Below are 10,989 nucleotides of genomic sequence, written 5' to 3'. Positions count from 1 at the left end.
GGAGAGAGAGATGGGAGGTTAGGTTGCCCCAGTACATGTAGCTGTAAGGGAGAGAGAGATGGGAGGTCAGAACTGCTCCCCCACTCCCTCACCACCACCCCCACCCCAACCTACATCCCCCCCTCCCCACACCTTCACTCACCCAGCCTGGTACTGCAGGGCGATCGCGCGCGGACTGTCGAGGTTCTGCCAGATGAGCACCTTGCGCATCGACCCATCCAGGTTGGCGACCTCCACGCGACCGCTGCCCATGTCCGTCCAGTAGAGCTTGCGTCCGACGGAGTCGACCGCGAGGCCGTCCGTCGTGTTCAGGCCGTTGACGATGACGTCTTCGACGAGCGATCCGTCGAGCTCTGACCGCTGGACGCGGTCCAGGATGCTGTCTGACCAGTAGAGCTTCTCTGGGGAGAGGCGGAGAGAGAGAGAGGCGCGCACGCGGTGAGAGCACGAGAGGAAACGATACACATGTAGATATGATGTGATGTACAATGATGTTGTATGATATAGAGCGTCTCCGGAGAGAGGCACGCGGTGAGAACACGACGTAAAGGTAAGATCGTAAAATGATCAATCGTGGAAGTATAACTAGAATATAATGATTTGTGAAAGTAATTCACGCAATATTTATGTAAAGGTAGCAACTCTGACCACAGAACAATAGATGCGTAAAGGTAAGTGACTCCAAAGCCCTCATCATACTAGCAGGACACCACTGCGAAGCAGAAATCAATTATTATATCACGTAATTAATTAATTCATTATTATCGTACGCAATTACGAACTCTAATCTATCTTAACTACCCACGAACCCTACAGCCCGTAAAATCCTGTTGATATGATTAAAATGCTGAAATGGCAAATAACAAACGCTTTCACGCGCAACAGCGTCTCTGGGAGATGCCACCAGGGGGCGTCAGCATACGTACTGTCGACGCGATCAACGTCGATGGCGATGGCGTTGCGTAGGTTAGGTATCGGCAGCACGACGTCAGCGTAGTATGGCGCTGTCAGCGAGATGGTGCTGATGTCTGTGCCGCGCGCGAAGATCAGAAACTCACGCAGCTCTGCAAAAGACACACGAAGAGACAGCAACGTATGAGATAGCGCGACGGGAGCGAGGGATGGGATAGCGCGACGGGAGCGAGGGATGGGATAGCGCGACGGGAGCGAGGGATGAGATAGCGCGACGGGAGCGAGGGATGGGATAGCGCGACGGGAGCGAGGGATGAGATAGCGCGACGGGAGCGAGGGATGAGATAGCGCGACGGGGAAGCCGAGGGATGAGATACGCAACGGGAGCGAGGGAGGAGCGAGGGATGAGATTAGCGGGCGAACGGGAGCAAGGAATAGAATCGCGTGACGGAGCCGTAGGGATGACGGATAGCGCGACGGAGCGAGGATGAGCCTAGCCGACGGAGCGAGGGATAGATAGCGCGAACGAGCGAGGATGAGACGCAACGGGAGCGAGGATCGGAGCCGAGGGATGAGATCAGCGCGACGCGCACCGGCGAGGGATCGACGATAGCGCGAGGGAGCGAGGGATGAGATAGCGCGACGGAGCGAGGGATGAGATATGCGCGACGGAAGCGAGGGATGGGAATAGCGCGACGGGAAGCGCAGGACAGATGGCAAGCGGCCGACGGAGACGAGCAGATGAGATAGCGCGAACGGGAGGCGAGGGATGATAGCGCACACGGACGGAGGATGAATAGCGCGACGGGAGCCCCCCGCCCTACGGATAGTATAGCCCCCCCGCCGACCGGGAGCGAGGATGAAAGCGGAACGGAGCGAGGGATGGGATAGGCGACGGGAGCCGAGGGATGAGATAGCGCGACGGAGCGAGGGATGAGATAGCCGACCGGGAGCGAGGGGAATGAGAAGCGCGACCGGGAGCAGGGATGAGATAGCGCGCGGGAGCGGAGGATGAGATAGTCGCCGACGGGAGCGATGGATGAGATAGCGCGTGACGGGAGCGAGGATGCGCATACACGCGCGACGGCTGGGGAGCGGAGGAGAGATAGCGCGATCGAGCGGGGAATGATAGTGCGCGACGGAGCAGGGATGAGATAGTCGCGACCGGAGCCGAGGATGAGATAGCGCGACGGGAGCGAGGGATGAGATAGCGCGAACGGGAACAGCGAGGGTACGCTGAGCAGCGCAGGGATTGGAGTAGCGCGATCGGAGCGAGGGACTCCACGATAGCCGCGCACCGCGCCCGGCCCCCCGCAAGGCCCAGATCCCGCCGCCGACCGGCACCGCCGAGGCGCAACTGGGACCACCCGCCGCCCGCCCGGGCAGCCGCCGCGAAGAACCCTACCGCCGCCCCCGACCCGCGCGAGCCGCCCCGACCCGCGCGCACTGACGATACCGCCGCCGACCGGGACGCGAGGATGAACTACCGCCCGCCTGACGGAGCGAGGCTAGCGCCCGACGGGACGCCCCCCGCGGAGACACCGCCCGACCCCGCCCCCGCACGCCCCCGCCAGCGACTTGAGATCCACGCCCCGCCCGCACCCCCGCCCAGCCCGCCACAGCGAGGGATAGATAGCAGCGACGGAGCGGAGGATGAATAGCGGCGACGGGAGCGAGGGTAGCGCGACGGAGCGAGGGATGGATAGCGCGATCGGAGCGGAGGGATGAATAGCGCCGCGGGAGCGAAGGGATGAGATGAGCGCGACGGAAGCGAGGGTCAGCCGGACGGGAGCGGAGGGATACATGCCGCGAGCGGGAGCGAGGGATGAGATAGCGCAGCCGGAGCTGAGGGAATCGAGATAGCGCCGACGGAGCGAGTGGTAGCGCGACGGGAGCGAGGGATGAGATACGCCGACGGGAGCGAGGGATGGGATAGCGCGACGGAGAGCGAGGATGGATAGCGCGAGCGGAGCGAGGGATGATGATAGCGCGACGGGAGCGAGAGATGCGGATAGCGCGACGGAGCGAGGGATTGAGATAGAGCGCGAGGGGGAGGCGGAGATGAGATAGCTGCGACGGCAAACGAAAGGGATGGGATAGCGCGGCGGAGCGAGGGAGGGAAGCGCGACAGTCTGGGGTGGAGCTCACAGGAGGGGTGGGCAGTCCACGGGAGTGGGGAGGCGAGGGCTAATAGCGCGACGGGAGCGGAGGGATGAAGCTAGCGCGACGGAGCGAGGGATGAGATAGCGCGACGGAGCGGGATGAGAATGCGCGACGGGAAGCGAGGATGAGATAGCGCGACGGGAGCGAGGATGAGACGCGCGACGGGAGGCGAGGATGAGATTACGCCGGACGGGAGCGAGGGATGAGATAGCGCGATCTGGGACGAGGATAGAATAGCGCGACGGGAGCTGGAGATGAATAGCGCGGACGGGAGCGAGGGAGAGATAAGCGCGACGGAGCCGAGGGATGAGAAGTCCTTTAATTAAGCCTACTATACGATGTGATACAAAGATATTCCATACATAAAAAAGCATGAAGTATAATTAAGACAAGAGTAATAAAACATCTACGTATTACATAATAAGTAATTTATAATTTTTTTGTTTTGCTTTTTTATATTTTTCATATAATTTATAATGTTATATTATCTACTCTTGTTACTGATTCTCCACGTACCTGTAGAGCAGGGGCGCCTGTCGACCAGGTTGAAGCCTTGTGGGACAGGCACAGCTGTATCCCTTAAGAGCGAGCAGCACAGAACTGAAGCCACGTTATAGCTTTACACAGGTTGGGCACTGCAAGAAACGCGCATGTCAGTCATGTTCATCACATAGAACAGCTGCAGGTACACGTGGACATGCTGTACATACAGTATGCGCACATCACATTCCGGTCTAACCAATAACCTGGCACTGAAACCAAGGCCTAAGCTTAGACAAGCCACGCCTACCTGACACTAACCCTAATGCTAATCAAACACGGCAATGCACCAATGGCACGCATCAGCAACATATCATGATGTGGTGGATGGGACAGTGTGGGAGGTGGCTTTTCTATGGGTAGAGCTATATCTAAGGTATGGTAGGTGTCCAAGGGTTGGGGTCAGGGTCAGCGGGTCAGTGGGTCAGGGGTTAGGGACAGGGTCAGGTTAGGGATGGGTGAGCACAGCTAACGCATGCAAGCGCTCACCCATCTGCCGCCGCGTGGTACAGGGTATGTCCATGGAATTCTCCAGTTGCCGCGCACAGACCGTGCGATGCAGCCTCCCTGCTGTCCGCTCGTTGAACGTTCTTCGCCGCCGCGGTCCAGTAGATCATATCCCATACAGAGCATCCGAACGGATGCCAGATCGACTACCCAGCAACACCGTGCGGAAAAAACGAAAGCGTAAAGCGGAGGAGGGTAAGGGTGCGGAGTCGTCGTGGATTCAAATCACGTGTATTTATACAGAAAAAATCTCCATGAGTAAAAGCCGCAAATAGAGGTAAATTGGCAACGAGCAAATTAAAGGTAATTGCAAACGGGCAATTTCCCGCGCTGGATCGTAGACACTCTAACAAACCGATCTCCACACACTGTAAACAATGCTAAAATGTTTCTTTTGCGCGAATATAGGCGAGGATCGATAATAACTGACTGGCAAACAGCTTGAGATGATGGGGCGTGTGAATAGTACGCCGTCCCCTACCACCACCTGTGCTTAACGAGCAGCGTCGATACAACGCACTGAACGACGCTGTCGTCGTTGCCTATAGTTAGAACTCGTAAAGAACGACGAGATCGTAATTAAAAAGGAAAACTGACGAGATCGCAATTAAAAAAAACGAAGAGATTCTACAATTAAAAACAAAAACGAAGAGATCATCAAACTACAAAAAACAATGACGAGAATTCGTCATAAAATAAAAACGACGAGATCGTGAATTAAAATAAAACGACGGAGATTCGTAATTAAAAGTAAAACGACGAGATTCTGGTAATTACACATAAAAAAGCACGATTAGCGGGGTGGCTCAGTAACGCGTATTAGTATCACGTACGAGCGAGATGCACGACTGGATGCCGTCTCAGTATCGCTCTCGCGCGCTGTGATCATCGGCGTCCTCCTATTGGCATACCGTAGGTTTGAGTTACCGCTCGAATCGTCTTCATGCCAGCATTCCGGACCAGTAGACCGCGCGTGGTCGGTATCAAACAGCAGACGCCGTCGTCCGGCGCCATGTCATTGGCTGGTGATGGAGTCTGCCGATTCGAGCCCGTCCATGGCCGGCGCGGCTCTATCTTAGGTGACTCACCCAGTCTGTCCAATACATCGAGCGTAAGAGAAGAGAGAGATGAAGGTTAGGGTTGCCCCAGTGAACATGTACTGTAAGGGAGAGATGAGAGTGAGAGGGCTAGGTTGCCCCACGTACATTGCTGTAAGGGACGCCAAGAGAGAGAAAGACGAAAAAGAAGAGAGAGAGGCGAGAGAGAGAAGAGGAGAAGAGAGAGAGAGAGAGAGAGAGAGAGAGAGGAGAGAGGAAGAGAGAGAGAGAGCGAGATGAGAGAGAGAGCGAGAGAGAGAGAGAGAGAAGAGAGAGAGAGAGGAATGAGAGAGGAGAGCGAAGAGGGGCGAGACAGCGAGAGAGGGACGAGAGAGAGAGAGAGAGAGGAGAGAGAGAGGAAGAGAAGAAGAGAGAGAGAGAAGAGCGAGAGAGAGAGAGAGAGAGAGAGAGAGAGAGAAGAGAAGAGAGAGAGAACGAGAGAGAGAGAGAGAGAGAGAGAGAAGAGAAAGAAGAGTAGAGCGAGAGAGAGATGGAAGTTAAGTCGGAGGTATGGGGGTATCCCCTGATTCGTCACGAGGCGCCCCACCCCACACTCCAGACACGCCCACCCCTCCCCACACACCACAGCAACACACTCACCCTCCAATGGGGTCTACAATGATGTCACGGGGGCGATCTAGCCCGTCCCACACGAGCACAGTGCGCATGGAGCCATCCAGGTTGGCAACTTCAATGCGATCGAGCCCTGCCTCAGTCCAGTAGAGCTTGCGACCAACCCAGTCGACTGCCAGGCCCGCCGGCGACTCCATGCTAGTGCTGACAAGCACCTACAAACAAGCGAACGTTAGCGTGCGACCACGGGAACAGGTGAACAGCCATCAGAGCAGAAACGTGAGAATGAGTGAAAAGCCGCTGGTGCGAGCAGAAGAACAAGCGAACATCCGTCAGCGCACAACCGTGAGAACAAGTGAACAGCCATCAACACGGAAATGCAAGAACAAACAAATTCGAGAACTAGCGGACAGCGGGCGGCCGCGCGGTGGGGGCGCCACCTACCTCCTGGTTAGTGCCATCCCAGTTAGCCCGGCTAATGCGATCAGCGGTGACGTCGCTCCAGTAAATGTGTCGGCCGTCAGCGTCCCAGTCTAGCGCGACGGCACTGCGCACGTCCACCAGGGGGAGCACCACGTCCATGAGGTCGTCCGTGTCGAGAGAGATGCGTCGCATGTCGGAGCGGCGCGCGAACAGCAGGAACGTGTCGATCCCTGAAACACACACACACAGGTGGCGCCGCTGTGTACTCCACAATGTCGCCGCACGATGACGTAAGGAAGTAATATTAAGAGCTTAAAAGCCGAAAATTCGGAAAAGGAGTCTTTGATATCGGTTAAATATAGCGCGCAAACAAAAAGTTTAAAAAGCGTACAATAATATCGATGTTAAGAGAACTGCGAGGACACTCTGCAATGTCGCCACGCTTCGCGCAGATAATTTTAAATAAATTTTGATATAATTTTCATAAAAAAATCACATCATAATTTCGAGAGAGCTTTTCGGACAGGTTGAGTTTTTGATATGCGTTGAATTTTGCGTGCAAGACCCTGCCGTGAAGACAGCACCTTACTCTGCTGCGTAAGAAATGTCCAAACAGGAGCCAGTTCTAAGTAAGAAGCATCATGCAACAACTTAATTCTAAAACGTCATGCAGCGAACTGTCGCGCAATAGTTACGACCTACGATACTGAAGTGATATTGTCTATATTTACATAAACACTAGAAGACGGATTGACGCGGATAGAGGTGATTTTAATCAGAGCAACAGATTGTGACTGCTAAGCCAACCTAGCCATCTTGGAGAACGATAAGATAGGATCTCTTAAACCAGTTAACTTTAGTAGGCTTGTTTGGCACTAGGTGGCGGTAGTATGGCTATCACTACATCCCCATCACTTAGCTAGAATTACACATGTACATTGATATCCATAATCATTTCAGATATTGAATGGCTAAGTAAAATGACATCTACGCGAACAGGTATATGACATCACGTCTTAATGACTTTACACAATGTTCTAGGCTGGTTCAGCGTCTATGTCTTATAAATCATTGTTTATCAGTTTACATAGAGTAAAGGTACAAACTTGGGTATTATGGATAATCACAGGGATAATCACACCAACTTGGTGTTGGCGAATTGACGAATTGGACCAACTTTCCAACTATACAACCGACAATCAGCATAAAAATAATAGCAGTGTAAACGCAAAAGTTGCGCGACCAACCGATCGATAGCAACTATAGTTGGGAGATTGGAACATGTTCTACTTTCGCCAACTCGGAGTTGCCGAATTGCGAAATTGGTCCAAGGAGCTAACACAAAGTCGGTAGCATAAACCCAGTTTAACACGCAGTCACCGACAACGAACATAGAGGGCGCCACTCACTTTCCGCGCAGGTTTTCTGGTCCGCCTCGAGTCTGAAGCCGGTAGGGCAAGCGCAGGAGAAAGCGCGGCTGCTGGGCAGACATAGGTGGCTGCATCCGCCATTACGCTGACCACAGCGATTCAAGGCTGCAAGCACGACAACAATTAAGCTTACGAGTCTGAGAAGTCTGTAGAATTAATTACCCATGCAATGTAATCATGCATGCAGATTAATATTGTGTGCAATGTAATCATGCATGCAGATTAATATTGTGTGCAATGTAATCATGCATGCAGATTAATATTGTGTGCAATGTAATTATGCATGCAAATTAATATTGTGTGCAATGTAAGGATGCATGCAAATTAATATTGAATGCAATGTAGTGATGCATACAATGCAATGATGTCTGTGAGGTAGTTATGCATGCAATTCAATATTCTAATCAATGTAAAGATTCATGCAACATAATTATGCGTGGAATGTAATAGTTATCGAAATAATAATTATGGAATATAATAGTTATGGAATGTACTAACTACGGGATGTAATAGTTATAGGATGTTATAATTATGGGATGTAATATCTATAGAATGTAATAACTATGTGATTTAATAATTATAGGATTGAATGACGACCATGTATGATCACTATGACCATTAGTAATCACACACAGTTTCTTTGCACCAAGATCATCAAAAATAGAAAAACCAAATATGCTAGAAAAACTTGAGATGACCGTGACGACCATGACTGACGACAAATCTGGTCACAACAACGACGCCAACCATGACCGCGACCGTGATGATGACGATGACCCCGGCCACGACCGTGATGATGACGATGCCCCCGACCGCGACCGTGATGATGACGATGACCCCGACCGCGACCGTGATGATGACGATGACCCCGGCCGCAACCGTGATGATGACGATGACCCCGGCCGCGACCGTGATGATGACGATGACCCCGGCCGCGACCGTGATGATGACGATGCCCCCGGCCGCAACCATAATGATGACAATGACCCCGGCCGCGACCGTGATGATGACGATGCCCCCGGCCATGACCGTGACGATGACGATACCCCCGACCGTGACGATGACATCACCGTCGCCACGACGACGACGCGCGGCACGTACATGGAGGTTGCCGCTGCGGGTGGAAGGTGTGGATGTCCATGGGGAAGTGCAGCTGCTTGTGCACAGTCGAGATGTCGTTGCCTGTCAGCTTGTTCGCCTTGTTGATGCTCTTTGTGTGCCAGTCGGTCCAGTAGAGCTGGTCCTCAAAGATGGTGAGAGCGAATGGATGCGGCAGGCCTGCAAGACAAGCAGACGACCAGTCAGCATCCCACACAGACAGCACGCGATGGAGGGGAGGGCAAGGTCCACGATGGAGGAAGGTCCGTGTCAGGAGGAGGGTGGGCAAGGTCCACGATGGAGGAAGGTCCGTGACAGGGGGAGGGGGGGCATGGTCCATGATGGAGGGAGGTCCATGACCGGGGGGAGGGAAGGCATGGTCCATGACGGAGGGAGGTCCATGACAGGGGGAGGGAGGGCATGGTCCATGACAGAGGGAGGTCCATAACCGGGGGGAGGGAGGGCATGGTCCACGACGAAGGGAGGTCCATGACCGGGGGGAGGGAGGGCATGGTCCATGACGGAGGGAGGTCCATGACCGGGGGGAGGGAAGGCAAGGATGGGCAAGTGTACAGATAAATTAGTCCTTCATCCTTGTCATTGCTTTCATAAGTAACAGCGCTACGAATGATGGGCAACTGCATTTTTCTTCATAACTTTTCCCCCCGACAGGTGGAGAAGGATGTAGCCCCCTCCTGCCACACTGCTACTGGCGCCATCTCTATGAACAGTATTTGCTCTCCATACCAAAAGTACAACTTCACCAACAATATTTGACACACTGGGCATGCCACGCCCTCCGTCACCATCCACGGTCGACACACCAGGAGCAGGGCACAACCACTTTGCCTGGGGGGAGCAAAACCACATGTGGATTGTGTTCTGGGCAGGTGACCGTAAGCAATTTGCCATTGGCAACTCCCGGGCAACACTGGTTATGGCCCTGGCAGGGGGCACCACGCCTCAACGCAGCAGCAGCGGTGCGTGCGTGCGTGCGTGCGTGCGTGCGTGCGTGCGATCGGTGCACGAACCTTGACTGATGACGCTCTTGCGCTTGCTACCATCTAGGTTTGAGCATTCGATCACATGGTGCTTCGCGTCGGCCCAGTACAGCTTTCCCGCCGCGTAGTCAATCGTCAGTCCGTTCGGCCAGAATAACGACTTGTCAGCGATGACGATACGCTCCGACCCATCCATCGCCGCGCGCTCAATCTTCGGCGTTGATCCCCAGTCCGTCCAGTAGAGGGTGCTGCAAGCACGTGTGCACGACAATTATTTTTCGCAAGAACCCCGAAAATGTTGGTGTTTATTTCATTCATGATGAATGTTATAAAAGATAAATATAAATAGATGTTATTAAAAATTAATGTTTAAAATCGTTTCATATCGAACAATTGCAATATTAAACTTCTATTATTTTATTATATTATGTATTATCTATGCATATACATGTAGTATAATATATAATTCCTTGCAGGGGAGTAGCGAGCGTGAGTAGAACAGCGATCACTCACCCCTCCCCAGGATGCACGACAATGGCTCTGGGTTTCTCCAGGTTCTTCCAGATGAGGGCCTTCCTGGAGGATCCATCCAGGTTGGCGACCTCGATGCGAGATGTGCCGGAGTCAGCCCAGAACAGCTTGTCACCGATCCAGTCAACCGCCAGCCCGCCTACAATGTGTGACACGCCACACTGAGCATGCAGCGTTCTCACCCAGCGTGGGATGTGTGCACACACACACGCTGCTCACCAGGTGTCAGCAACATACTTCGTCTTGACATTATAGTCTTTACATTATATATATTAGTCTTAAGGCTTCCTTTTTCTCATAGACTAGTTGATGGTGTTTTGTTGCGTAAGTTGCGAGGAAATTTGTTAGGATTATATTCATTCTGGCAAGTTCTGTCGATTGTCTACGAGAAAAGATTCTGTTAAGACGACGTCACCGATGCCGGTACCGTTCATGTGTGCGCGCTTGATCCCTCCTCCTCCTCTCTCATCCTCCCTCCCCCTCCTCCCCTCTCATCCTCCCTCCTCCTCCCTCCCCCCTCGTGCTGACTCACCGGGGCTGTCCAGCCCGCTCGTGACGACGTCCCCGATGCCGGTGCCGTTCATGTGCGCGCGCTTGATCCCTCCCTCCTCCTCCCCCTCTCTCATCCTCCCTCCTCCCCTCTCCCTCCTCCTCCCTACCCCCTCGCGCTGACTCACCGGGGCTGTCCAGCCCGCTCGTGACGACGTCACCGAT

General features: G+C 53.5%; 1 protein-coding gene across 1 annotated transcript in view; it reads right to left on the bottom strand.

The window, feature by feature from the left end:
* LOC106817235 (low-density lipoprotein receptor-related protein 4-like) overlaps positions 1 to 10,989 on the bottom strand; it is a 20,370-nt gene that overhangs the window by 8,085 nt on the left and 1,296 nt on the right. Inside the window, exons 2-14 of the mRNA XM_014821899.1 lie at positions 10,808 to 10,873; positions 10,258 to 10,414; positions 9,775 to 9,992; positions 8,747 to 8,923; positions 7,625 to 7,750; positions 6,237 to 6,445; positions 5,820 to 6,007; positions 5,050 to 5,215; positions 4,105 to 4,268; positions 3,592 to 3,653; positions 927 to 1,064; positions 143 to 401; positions 20 to 41 (exon numbers count right to left, since the gene is read on the bottom strand). Of these exons, the coding sequence (XP_014677385.1) occupies positions 20 to 41; positions 143 to 401; positions 927 to 1,064; positions 3,592 to 3,653; positions 4,105 to 4,268; positions 5,050 to 5,215; positions 5,820 to 6,007; positions 6,237 to 6,445; positions 7,625 to 7,750; positions 8,747 to 8,923; positions 9,775 to 9,992; positions 10,258 to 10,414; positions 10,808 to 10,873 (1,952 nt within the window). The remainder of the gene's footprint in view (positions 1 to 19; positions 42 to 142; positions 402 to 926; positions 1,065 to 3,591; positions 3,654 to 4,104; positions 4,269 to 5,049; positions 5,216 to 5,819; positions 6,008 to 6,236; positions 6,446 to 7,624; positions 7,751 to 8,746; positions 8,924 to 9,774; positions 9,993 to 10,257; positions 10,415 to 10,807; positions 10,874 to 10,989) is intronic.

The sequence above is a fragment of the Priapulus caudatus genome, unplaced genomic scaffold, assembly GCF_000485595.1.
Source record: "Priapulus caudatus unplaced genomic scaffold, Priapulus_caudatus-5.0.1 Scaffold1644, whole genome shotgun sequence".
Lineage (NCBI taxonomy): Eukaryota > Metazoa > Priapulida > Priapulimorpha > Priapulimorphida > Priapulidae > Priapulus > Priapulus caudatus.
This window is presented reverse-complemented; position numbering and strand designations above follow the sequence as displayed.